This window comes from Cricetulus griseus, chromosome 3 (assembly GCF_003668045.3).
Source record: "Cricetulus griseus strain 17A/GY chromosome 3, alternate assembly CriGri-PICRH-1.0, whole genome shotgun sequence".
In the NCBI taxonomy this organism is placed as follows: Eukaryota; Metazoa; Chordata; class Mammalia; order Rodentia; family Cricetidae; genus Cricetulus; species Cricetulus griseus.
In genome coordinates, this window is record NC_048596.1 from 214,048,949 (window position 1) to 214,062,571 (window position 13,623).

At 43.8% G+C, this 13,623-nt stretch overlaps 1 protein-coding gene across 1 annotated transcript in view; it reads left to right on the forward strand.

Moving 5' to 3' along the window:
- CUNH10orf67 (chromosome unknown C10orf67 homolog) overlaps window positions 1–12,301 on the forward strand; it is a 108,281-nt gene extending 95,980 nt beyond the window's left edge. Inside the window, exon 17 of the mRNA XM_035441714.1 lies at window positions 11,841–12,301. Coding sequence (XP_035297605.1) covers window positions 11,841–12,301 — 461 coding nt within the window. The remainder of the gene's footprint in view (window positions 1–11,840) is intronic.
- Window positions 12,302–13,623: the final 1,322 nt, after the last annotated feature.

Below are 13,623 nucleotides of genomic sequence, written 5' to 3' on the forward strand. Positions count from 1 at the left end.
AGTTTCAGAAAGCTACTGTGGCCAGGACACAAGTGACAGGGTCACAATTCCTGCAAAGATGCCCTGAGGGGCCATTGAACAAAGCTGTTGTAGTTGTGGTAGAGACCTCAAGACACTGGAGCTGTCAGAATCATAAGGAGAGTGACACACAGGAAGTGGAACTAGTCCAAGATAGAGATTTGTAGCTCAGGCAGAAAGCTGGGGGACAGACCCACCTAAGCCCCGGAAACCAAAGCCCTAGATACTGGACATGGAGCTGCAGGATTTGGTGTTTGCCTGCCTTCCTGTGGCCTCTTCTTTCCCCACTATGCTCCCATTCCTCTCTTCTAGAAGGATAATGTATCTAACGTGTCACTGTGTTCTGGGAATGTGTAAGTTGTCCTATTCACCTTAGGGTCATAGTTAAGAAATTACCTTCATTCTTAGAAGGACTTTAAGCTTCTGAACAGTATTGAGACTGTAAAAAAAACTATGGGAACTTTGAAATTGGACTAAATGTATTTTTCAGTATGATATGACCATGAGCCTGTAGATACCTGAGGTGGAATATTGTGGTTCATATGTTTGGTCCCCCACAGGTGGTGTTTATTGGAGGTTGCAGAAACTTTAGGTTGAGCCTTGCTGGAGGAATTCAATAACTTGGGGATGGGTTTTAAATCTCTCTCTCTCTCTCTCTCTCTCTCTCTCTCTCTCTCTCTCTCTCTCCTGGGTGTGAATGAAAATTCCATGCCTTCTCCACCAAGATGGACGCTATCCCTCTGGAACCCTAAGCAAAACTAAACTCTTTCCTTCTTCAGTTGCCTTTGTATTAATTACAACAAAAGTAACAAATGCATGAATCAAACCCAGGATAACACTGTAACAATGTAAGACATCCGTGTTATAGAGAGTTAGATTATATTCTGCCAACCAAGTTGAAGGATCTAATACTTCCATTTTGCCTCACAAGAGATGGTAAGATGTCCTACCACATGGTACCTGTCATGATGCTGCCATTGCTTCTTGGTTAGAACACTACTGCTCCCCAACTTCAGCTTTCTTTGATAATAATTAAAATGGGATAAGGCTCCTATGAGTATGTGTTTGCTGAATCCCTGGCAGTTAGTAAACTAACAATTGTTTGACAGAACCGAACTGCAGTGGCTCAGTTAATAGTGCTCACCTAGCAAGCATGAGACCTGAACTTAATCCCAGAACTCATGAAAAGTTTAGACACTGTGGCTTTCACTTGTCATCTCAGAGCTGGGGAAATGGAAACAGGAGGATCTCCAGACTCACTGTCCAAACAACCTAGCCTACTTGGTGAGCTCTATAACAGACCCATCTCAAAGGATGTGGGTGGCATGTATATACTTGTTTGCCTGTGTACCCACAAGGACAAACACATACACAAGAAAATTGAGTCTCAAGTCTCAAGCTCATTACCTTGAGTTTCTAGCTGATACAGCAAGATTATGCTCTCTCAATATCTCTAACTGTCCTCTCACTAAAGAGAGCATCTATAGTGGATTCTTCCTGACTCCAAACTGGGATTAAAAACTAAACCTCCTGTCTCTTCTCTCTCCAGCCAGTTCAGACTCTGGATCACCTATTACTCTCTGAATTGCCCTTGCTGTGAGCATCAGATGTCAGGCTCACCAAGAGTATCACTCTCTGGCTTCCCCACTCTCATGTTTTGTTATTTCTTATTTGTTCCTTTAATAGATCTCTATAGCTTTCAGTTAAGCAAGGAGAACTATTCACAGCTCCTGCTTCTCCCCTACAAGAGCTCTCCAGCTGGTCCTATCAAATAAATACCTTGCAGTTTTGAGGCCATGCTGGGCTTCTGGGTTTCTGCAGGTGTCTTTACCTAATGCTGGTCTTCTATATGGTTGCTGGGTTCATTAGTATTCACCTGATCATGAGCAGCCTCACACAGGCAGTCTGCAGAGCTAATGAGCAATAAGATTCTTGTCTCTCATCCTCAAGTAGGCTAATTCAGGCTTGTTCAAGATGGACTTTGGGTTCTCAAGGACAGGAGAGAACAAACTTCACTTGAAAGGTTTGTTCAAGTTCCTATTGTCTTCACCCTTTCCTGTTTTGTATCAGTCAAATAAGATTATGTGGCCAAGACTAGGGCCGACTTGGGCAAAAACCACAAATGCTGTGGATTCTAAGGGGCCACATTATCTTCTAGCTTTCACCTTTTCCTTGTCCATTCATTCATTCATTCATGAATTCATCCATTCATTTATTCACCCCCACAGTCTTTAGGAACATCTACTGTAATCAAAGCCAGGGACTAGGCACTAAGGACACAGAGAATTTTCCAGGGCTTGGAATTTATATTGTGAGACAGTCATCGAGACCAGAGCATTCAGTAGAAATCAAGTTTACAAAGGACCCAGGAGATAAGGTAGGATTCTCACATTTGTCATCATTTCAACAGAAGTCGCCTTTTGATTACTCAGAAGTGCTTATCAACATCCCTGGTTACCTAGGATTGCCTGTCAATAGCATTTTCCCCATAAGAGCTACCCAGAACTGAAATACAGAAGAAGAAGAAGAAGAAGAAGAAGAAGAAGAAGAAGAAGAAGAAGAAGAAGAAGAAGAAGAAGGAAGAAAAACATCAAAGTTACTAAGACTGCATTTTCAACATTTTAATTAGGAAAAATCAAATTTGTTTGCTCATAGAAATATCTAAAAGTCAAAGGTAGGAACCAGGTGGGCATAACAACAATGTAATCCTTCGGCCTTGTATGGCAATGGCAACAATGTAATCTTGAGCCCCCCTCCATGGGAATAGCAACAATGTAATCCTGAGCTCCCCCTCCATGGGAATAGCAACAATGTAATCCTGAGCCCCCCTCCATGGGAATAGCAACAATGTAATCCTGAGCCCCCCCTCCATGGGAATAGCAACAATGTAATCCTGAGCCCCTCCATGGGAATAGCAACAATGTAATCCTGAGCTCCCCCTCCATGGGAATAGCAACAATGTAATCCTGAGCTGCCCGTGAGAATGGCAACAATGTAATTCTGGAGACCCAAAACTGTCACTTGTCTATAGAAATAGCTGCTTGTGACTTTGAATTCATGTTTGCAAAAATTGCATAGTCCAAATAAAAAGCTTTTCAAAAGAACTCATGAAAAGTTTCCATATTAAGGGGATTTCTTGTTCTCTGCTATGAGGACAGATCACATTAGGAGCCCAGGCTCTCTTGGGGGGGGGCAGAGTAGGGCTTCATTTTCTCACAAAAGGCGCAATGTGAAGCACATCTGTGAGCACTGCATAATTTGTTATGTTCTACAAAGAGGTGGGTTTTTGTTATACACACACCAGAGCTGTTTGGCACTGCTTCACCCATGGTCTCTATTCAGGTCTTGCAAAGAACCCAGTCTTCAAAAAGTGAAAGGAAAGTAAATTGTTCTTTTAAAATTAGATACAGATTATCACTTCAAAATGCAGGAGGGGATCTTACAAGTGATGGTATGTGGATTAGCTTTGCAATGGACATCCAACCCTTTATAATAATAAAAAAAAACACATACTAGCAGTGGTCAACTGTGACAAATGTGGTTTATTACTCCCCGAACTGAACTGTGACTACCCATCTAATGTAAATGAGGGATGTTGGGTGAACTTGAACTGCTTCTTGGACATGAATGACCAGAGAATTTATTTGAAGAGACGTTAAAGGCTAAATATGGGAACTGTCTCTTTGATGGTTTGATATGATCAGTCCTTTAGTTTATTAACATGTCTTTCATAATTCTGCTATTATTGTTTTCTGGTAATTGCATAGCAACCTAAATGAAAAGGACACAAGCTTATGTACAATAGTTTAAAAATAATAGCAACCTTATATTTAGTGGTAAATATTCATGTTTTTATATAGTTAATTCTTTTTAAAAGTGCTTTCAAATACAAGAAAGAATAAGCTCATAAAAATATGGGTACATTCACTCTTCAATGTGCCACTCTCTGGATGACTTTTTTAAATGTCTTCTGTTTTTTCAATAAGAAAAAAACGGGCTTCCTGAAATGGGCTTATTATTCACCAAACCATTTCCCTTCCGACTGTGCTGCATGAACTCTTACTGGGGGCATATCCTTGGTAACCCTAACAACAGTATGTAGGCAAGGTACCATGATACTGCAACATTTTCAAATCTTCTTATGTGTCTACTCACATTTAAGATAAGTGATGCTTTATTCCCAATAGCTAATGCTAAGGTATAATTGTTATGCATGCATGTGTGTATTTGTGTATGTGTCTGTATGGTGTATTTAAATATTATCTTTTAAATTATCCACAGAAACTCTAAGAATAAATTACAAAATCATGTTTCATGTTACTAGTGATTCTTTAAATGGAATTTCTTATTGAATCTTTGTCATTAAAACAGAAAGGCCTTTTAGTTGTGTCCATACAAGCATAATAAATTGTATATGTTTGTGATACTGAATGACTCTTGCCCATATGCTCCACTGCAAAGCTACATGAATGAGGCATTTACCAAATCAGGCCCACCACATTAAACAGAAAAACAATCTTTATCCATGGTAACTTATCAGTTTCAATTAATCAACCTTAACAATGGAAATTCTGATGTGTTCAAGCAACTTGAAAGCAATAGGTCATCTCCAGGGCAGCCATGTTGTGTCTTTGTGCCTATGGTTTCGAACAAAGCAACATCTCCCATAAATAGACATACATATACATACGTGTGCATATATATACATCCATATGGACAGTTAGTTATATTTATGCTGTGCAGTGTCAACAAAAATGTATGTGGACTGTATATGATTGTTTTAACATGGCAAATGTAATTGTCTGCTTAGTATTACTTTTTGAGCTCTGCAAGTTTAAACAAAAGGAAAGAAATCTCCATTGGATGACCATCCTTTCAGTTTCTGTGCTGCTATGTGAATAGCATTGTGCAAACCATTCCAATGGTTTTGAAAAGGGGTAACCATTGGTTTGATTTGGTTACACGGTTTAGTAAAGAGCTCCCTCCCACTGCCTTAGGGTCTGTGAAAGGTCTGTGACCTGTTTAGAACTGCCAAGTGAAATGTCATGTTGCCCCTCCCAAATGGGAGTATCTGCATTCATTTGATCAGTATAAAAAATGATTGGGGATGGTGAGATCACTGCTTTTGAATTGCAATTTATAGCAATTTACAAAAATGCACATTGTTGGAAAAGAAAACATGGAAGTGTTTCTTTCTAAATTGCATTACCTGTGAAATGTCATTAGTCTTTTAAGGATATTTACATCTCTTTTTATTATTTGAGAGACCTGCATTGATTAAAGAAAATCAGAATTTCGGAATATTATGGGTTTTCTTAACTTATATTTTTGTCTTACTAGTATAATTTATGGGGGGGATGAATCTGTGTTGGAGTTCTTAAGGAAAACAGAACATATCATGCCCATTTATCAATCCCAGGACATAATCTTTGCTAATGAGACACATTAGAAAATCCCCAATTATCTTTCACAGAAAGTAAGAGAGATTATGTGGGTAAATGCCTTGCTTGCTGATGTCTAACAGAGAGACTGAAATCTCTGGCTTCCTTGGCTCTACCAATTCCCATTATTCTGTTAACATTTTAAGTCTTTTGATGAGGTGGCTATTTTCAAAACTATGTTCACCCCTGGATGTAGACATGTAGATTCATCCTCATCTTCTCTACATAGTTTAACCAAAGGTAATCTGTGTGAAAGAATATGCTAAGAAAAAGTTAGGTAGGTTGTTCAATCTCATAAGCACTGTTATAGCCCCCTGAGGCTTCTGGGTGCAGAACCTGATACTTTTTATACTGTCCTCACAAATCTAGAGAATCCTTCTTTGCATCTTAGAGTATGCAGTTGCTTTGAAAAAAATCTTTGAGACAGAAAAGTTACCTTGGGAAAGGCCCTTAGAGTTACTCTCCTTGGTAGTTGGCTAAAATAAGAAAGGCCTTTCTCAGAAGAGACTTGACCCACACAGACTCGGAAGCACTCCACTTTGAACCTTGTCACTATTGAAAATAAAGGTTGTCACGTTTTTATCTTTGTTCATGTTGAGCCTTGGAGTGACAGCCTGCCTCTCTGTTCCCTCTCCTACTGCCCAGTCTGTAAGGGCCCACATTGACACCTACTGGTGACCAAGGCTGAAAGTCTTTGTTGCCGTCTCCGTGCTCCTGCTTTCACTGAGCTTAGTTCCAGACCTTTGTCCCCCTTCAGAGCTGGAACATTTTTAGGTTGTGGCTTTCCTGTTTCAGACCCCCAAAACCTGACTCACAATTTACACACCAGGTAAAAACCTTTCCCTATGGGGCAGAATCTCACCTAAGAGAGGCTAGATTCCAGTTCCCCTGCCTCAGTGGCCCTTCTTTAGTTTTCTTTCCTTCCCATTCCTAACTTTCCATCTCACAGAGAGGGGAACTGGAACACGAATGTTAAATTACATTAGGTAAATTTCAGCACTGAATCTCCAGATCCAGAGATCTGTCTTCACTACTCTACCCAGGGTTTCCATTCTCTTATAATAATGGCTCATAATTCTGAGCAGAAGAACTGGCCTTGGTCACAGACAGCTAGGACAATCTATCCCTACAGCCTGGGGCCGCAGGAAAGCTATCATAGAGGAAAATTTGGCTGGCACAGTCTATTTTGAAGCCCAAGGATGATCTGACTCCTGTCCCGACCTACTTATCTACCGACCATTTACCTTCCTGGTGACTTAAAAAGCCCCCAGATGGGCAAGGGCCATTTTAAAATGTGGTGCAGGGAGAGTGGGAGGGGTCGGTCGGATAGAATGAGGATGGTAAAAGAAAAGCTCATGTCTGTTCATTTTTCTTCATTTCTAGTGAAGTTCTCTGAACCTCAGAAAGAGGTTCCCAGGAGAGGATCAAACCCACATAATTAAAGACACAGCAGCTTGGGTACCGCAGAAACAGCCTCAGATGAAGATGCTCCTCATCCTGGCTGGCGTGAGACTTGCCCACTCCTGGCAAGTGATACTGTCTCCAAGACGTTTCTAAACTCGCCATTCTGCTGCTTCTCGTCACGTACAGGAAGTGAGCCCCGCCTTTGGTGGACCTGTGTTTGTGCGCTCCTTTGCGCATTTTCTCAAGCCCTGCGGAAACCCTCCAGGGTAAAATTCCGGGGCACCTTTCTGGGGTTCAGAGCCCTGCCCCTGTGCCTAAGGGTGAGAAAGAATGGATTTCAATAATATTAATAAAAAATAAAAATTGAGGCCCTAAACTTGTTTAAATCACCCTCCACCCCTCCACCCCTCCACCTCCACCACCCTCCACCCCCTCCACCCCTCCACCCCTCCACCCCCACCCCTCCACCCCTCCACCCCTCCACCCCTCCACCCCTGCCCAATGCACCCAGTCTCTTATTCAAAGCCAAATTAATTCGATTCCTCCTGGACCCACGGTCTAATGCCTGCCCGTGAACATGAACCAGAAAGAGGCAAAGGGATTTGAATTTCCTGATGGCAAGTGCACTTTGCCCTCATTTCCGCTCAGGGACCTTTAGAGGCATCCTAAAGGCAAGCAATGATTCTTTGGTAAGTGAAGAAACTCTTTGGAGTTTGCTTCTTGGTAAGGATGAAGACCAAGATTAATGTAAATTCGCTCTGTCTGCAAACTAGGTGCCACTTACCGCAGAGCCAGGCTGCTTCTCTCCCATGCGTAACGTTCAACTTTGTCTTTTCTATTCCCTGAACTTCAAGGCTGCCTGCCTTGTACCTGATCCTAGGCTTTGTGCAACAAATTTCTAGGGCTACTTACCAAGTCGCAAGCGATATATTTGGAGTAGCTGTCACATAAAGCTGGCATAGACTGGTCCAAAAGAAAGCTGGAGAGGCGATTTATTTGTGCGTAAAAGGAACAAGATTTAATTGGAAAGAGACTTGTTATTTCGAACGCTAGTACATAGGATGGCATGGCGCCGTGGAGCATTATTCGAGCTTCATCTACTGTGCACTATATGCCACCGCCTCCAAAGGAGTGTTGCCCTAGAAACTTGTTTTAAATCTGCTGCTATATATCAACACCTTGTTTTAGCAGTCCTTGGCTGAATTACAGTTACACAGTTTGGCGCTTCTTTCAAATTTCCTCCCATCAGTTTGGCTAAAGAAAGGAATTTTTCTCCTTTAGAAATGAATTGGCTTAATTAGTAAGTAGATTAATGGCAATTGCTGGTGAGTTGGTTTCCAGCAGAGTTTCACCAGAGAGGGTTAATCGGAGTCAGGTCTGGAATCTTTCCCAGAACTGGCTGCCAGCCATTCCCACCAACCAATCAACCCTCCAAGAAGGAGATCACATAAAATTTAGATTCTCTGTGCCATTATCCTGGACCAAAATTCCACGGAAGTGCCTCCTGGTTGGATGTAGTAAGACCTTCCATTTCAGAATTTTACTGGACATTCTTAACCTTTAAGCTTTGAGTACCAAAGTGGAATTTCAAATGGCACAGTAAGCATCACCACAGAGGCTGAGTGAGTTGGAGACATCAGAGTCTGGTCAACTTTGGATTTAGAGACCTCGAAGCCCCCTCCCAAGGCCAGCCCTAAACCGGTTGCCCACCAGAATGCTTTCAAACGTTTTTGCTGTATGCTTTGCAGCCTTTTCATTCATTTTTTCCATAGCGATAAAAAAATGCATTCATAGTTTAACTCGCAGCTGCATTAGTCTTGCAAAAAAAAAAAAATCCCTGCTGAGAAATGCATATAATAGGAAAAACAGATCGGTTGGACAGCAGTGTAATTAATGCCAGAAAGGGCTGAGGCCGGTTTCATAGTTTGTCTTTTGAGGATATCAAGACCAGACCTGGTGAAAAATGACGCATGCTTTAGCATTTCAGAAAGCTGGCAACTGGCGGGGCTTTTCCTTTTTTCTTTGACTTTCTGCCGAGGAACAAAGAGGTCGGCAGAACTAGCTAGGTTGTAATGAGTTCTATGTCCCTGGCACATTAAGTGCATCATGGAAACATATTGTATCGAAATAGTTTGGAGGAGAATACTGGGGATGAAAGAGAATGGGTGCTTTGATCAGCTCCCTGGGGTCCTGAGCGCGCACAGACTGACTTGCAAGGAGTCATTCAGCTCCAGCTAGACACACTTACAACACCATTCAAAGAAATTTGCATATCTGTAATTTATCACATTGGTCCAGAACATTATTGCAAGGTAAATAAAAGTTAGTTGAATAAAAAAAAAATCAATCATTGCAGATATAGAGGAAACTGTGAAGCCAATCCTGAGATTAAAAACAGAAATAAGTATGTCCAGAAACATGGTGGTTTTGAATTGACTTTAATTTTTGCAGCAGCCTTAAAGCAACAGGTTATGCTCTGTCAAACAAACAACAACAAACCTCGAAGGAGCAGCCACAATCTCTGTGCCTTTCTGCTTTAGAGGAGTGTATTTGTAGCTTCCTACTAGAATAAAATGATAAAGTTGAACATGATGTGTGTGGTTATAACCAGCCCCTAACACACATAAAAATTAGTGCACACTGTGACGAGAGATGACTTAATCTCCTCTGCATCTGTCAAGGGTAAGGTTAAATCTCATTTTTCCTACTGTTGATCTTATTGCCTGTTTGCTGAACTTAACTCAGAAAGATGAAGTATCCAGAGACCCAGTCAATAGGAAAAGCTTGCTTTCCAATGTCCCATGAGAACAAGTGAAAATTTAACAGGCAGGCATTGTTCTGAGCTTTTAAACAAGCCAGTTAAACAGCAAACAGGAATCTTCAACTTGACCTTGGAAAAGGCTGTGCGCCTACAGATAATCTATCAAACAACTTGGGATGACAATGATATATTTCAAAGTATTGTCACATGAAAAGATTGATAAATTTGCTGCTGCACAGAGAGAACTTGGAAACAGCACCAGGCAATTTAACTTACCAGCTCCCCCTCCTCCTGCTTGGTCTCCCTTGTCCCATCCCCACCCCTCCACCCCTAGAGTGCCTTGTGACCGACCAGCCAGCTCTGGAGAAGGGGACCAGTAAATCAGCACTGTAATACTTCTTACAGGGCACGGAAAAGCTGTGAACAGTACTTTTCATATTAAACGCAATATTTCTTTGCTTTCGTGGTGAACAAAAGTCATAGCAAGACGTCTTTGTGGCTAATTCAGTCAAAGGCACATCTCTGGTTCCCCCGCAGAAAGGTCAGTGTCGTTGTGTTTGGTCCACCGAGGGGGTGTTTTCACACTGAAAACTAGCCAGCTGTCCCTGTCATACCCTCACCATTGGGGAGCAGGCACTAGCCATGGCTATTAGGCACATTCTACACCTGCAAAATATACCGATTTCCAAGACTTTTCAAGACACCCTCCCGTTCTCATGCCCCCTCCTCTGTCTACTAAACTTTGACAACACAATTCAAGCCCTGGATGAAAGCCCCGCAAGCTAGAGGAGCGCTGGGGAGGGGGCAGCTCCGCTGCTGCTTCAGGGTGTCTTTTGAGCAGTCATCAAAGAAATGAGGCGTCAAGTATGTCTTCAAAAGTATGGAAAAACTTCCAAATAATTGCTGTGAGGAGTCACACATTTGCTATTGCCACAAATGCTAATTGGTGAGCCCTAATATTTAATTGTATGCACTTGTGCTCTTTGTAGGGCTACGAGCAAGCGTCCTTCATTTGGAAGTGGCTCGTTTTAAATCATCCAGAGTAAGGGCATGCCTAATTTGTTTTGTTTTGTTTTAATGTAAAAGCTTGTCCAACTGTACTTCTTAATAAGACTTCTAGAGACATCTCCTAGGTTGACTTATCACCCTATTAGGTTTCCAATGTCTTTCTTATATTCTAGCTGTAGGTGACTAGCTCATGGGGAGATGACCTGGTACTGAATCATGAAAGAAGCCAAAGGGGAGCCTACACAGCCGCTGGAAAGAAACTGCAAAATAGAAACAATTAAAAAATCTTTAAGAGAGAATTACCCCACGTATCAGTCCTTCTAAGACAGGAGCGCGAATAAAACATTAGCTTTCTTTTCTGGGTGCTTATACACCAAAGAGTCCTATCTGGCTGCGGAGGGGAGGGTTGAGGGAAGCGAGTGCAGAAGTGAGGGGGTTGTGGATTAGCTGGTGTCTCTCTAATCCTGATCTTTGTCTATTCTTACTACCCAAAGTATAAAGAGTTACATGAGGAGGCCCTAGAAGAGGCAAGGTACAACGATGCCCAGGACACCTTGGGTTGCTGGGACGCAGGCAGGGGTGAAGCATTCCGGGTATCACGGGAGGAGGAGAAGGGTGCCTCTCATTAGCAGAGAACATGAAAGCCTTTCCTGGAAGCCAGGGGCCGCCACACAGCCTGCCTCCCCCAAGCAAAGTGCCTGCGCCTCTCCAAAGCAATGCCAGCGCAACAGGTTGTTTGGAACTAACGCAGACACGCCAGGAAACCTGCTGGCACTAATCTGCGGGGATCATCCAGCGAAGTCTCTCAGAGAATCAACGATAGACCCCCAAGAGTACGAAAGTGGGGCCAGCTAGACGCTTGTGTTCCACCACTGTCGCTGCTAGAGCAGGCACTGGGACCACCAAGCAAAACCAGCCAACCAACAACCTGCGCTCCTGGCCACCCGACTCCTTGAAGCCGGACTACCCGAGGCTCCCCGCCGAGCCAGGGGGCGGCAGTGACCTGGGGACTCCTTAGAGGAAGCCTGGGGTTCTCATTAAGGGCCTCCTCCCGGTGGCTGGCCCCCAGTTCCACTCGCCGCTTCCGGGATACCCTCTTGGAGACTTCCATGCGCAAAGATAGTAGAATGGCGGAGAGCTGGTGCGGGGCAGCAGCTTCCAGCATCCTGGACGGACAGACCACACCTGAACCCAGACTTTTTGGGTAGCCGGAGCTAGGCGGGCCTCCTGGGCTACACCACCGACTCCATCCCGGCTCTCCGGAACCCTGGGAACAGGCAAGAGCAGACGGGGCGCATGCGCGCCCACGGCCAGGGTCCCTCCCCAGCCGGCCGAGTTTGGGGAAAGTTTGGCGAGGTTTGCCTTGGCAGCGACGGTTGTCCCAAAGGCTGGGTTGCCCTGGATAGGAGGCCAGGAGCCCCCCCGGCGTCCCAGGAGCCGGTTTGGCAGGGGACCGAGGGTTGAAAAGCAGCAGAAGGTGGGAGAAGAAGGCCTTTTGTGTGTGGCACAGGAGTGTCACTTGCGCACAAACGCAGCAGTGCGCTCAGCCGCCGCCTCAGCCTCCTCCGCTGCACCTCCGCCTCCGAAGCGCTTCATTACAGGCCGAGCCGTTCCCCCGCCTCCCCCCGGCCCGGCCTTTGTTCGGTTTGAAAGTAATGCTGTGAATTAAAAGAAATGACAATATTTTCTATCTGCTTGAAAGTCCAAGAGAAGAGCCCTTGAGCCTGGCAAAAACCAGGCAAATCATTCATCATGCCACCCCGCACCTGTGGTCTTGGCATTGAAAACCCTCCAGACCTATTCCTATTAAACTTAATTATTCCTCCAAAGCGCACAATGGTTGAAATGGAGCAGGTTGGAGTCTGTTTATTGGTGGTAAATGTTTTTCTGAAGATCTTCTGAATCTCATTGTTAGCTCGTTGTTTGAGGCTGCCCTCTTTCTTTCAAACTGGAGTAGCCTTGGACTTTTCAATTTTCAATCGTAACATCTGCTTAATCGTACGGATCAAAATATGGAGACACAAAACATATGTAATGGTTGATTTGTTAAATCCTGGTAATGAGTTATTAACAAGGGAAAACAATGGGCCAGGGTGGTGAGAGCCTTATGGTAACAGAGTCACTTTATGTAATGCCTGACGTTCCCTTCTTGATAAATGGAACTAAGGTCTGAGCGCCAGGTGATAGCAAGAAAATCAATGTCTTTAGGGGCCAGCACTGAGACTTTTTTTCTATGTGAAAAATTAGGAGACATAAAACTTAATTGGCTGGTGAGGAGTGGGGGGAACAGTGGTCTTAAGTTTAATTGCCAGTGGGCTTAGCAAGTGAGACAAAACAAGATTTGGGCCTGTTTGTTTGCTACACCCCAGCCTCAAGTCCAAGTGTATCATTGAAAATGTGTTTTATTATAACACATGTCATGCTTTACAGTTCCCATATTGTGTAAAGACAATGGTTAATGGTACATTAAAGACAGGCAGGCCATGCCAACACGTCTTGGAGACATTGTAAGGGCCTCTCTCTTTGCTTGTTTTAGGCAGCTGCAGTCCAGGACCCAGAAGCACAAAAAGAACAAGTTTGAAATACCAGGTGCATCCCAGAGAACCACGACAGGGATTGATATGTTATAGCCCAGGACATGAACCTAGCAATAAAGATATCATTTCGATTGTCTGCGGCTTCCACGGCCTGTAAAGCTGTGAGGCCCTGAGCAGTCTGCTTTCTGGCAGGCCTGTCTCTCTCCCTGGGTTTCTCCATCTCCCTGGGCCAAATCCGAACACCTGTTGGCCAGACCTCACATCCTGTCGTGGGAATCCTTTCCTACCAGTGGTTCCAGATCTCAAAACATGCAATTGGTTGTGGAATTATTTAGGACCATTCCCACAGGCTGCAGAAGGCTTTGGAAAGGCTGTGGGAGGGGAGGGTGAGTGAGAGAGGGAGGGAAAAAGCTCTTCCCAGAGAGATTCGCCAGGGAGTACTCAACTGGTGTTT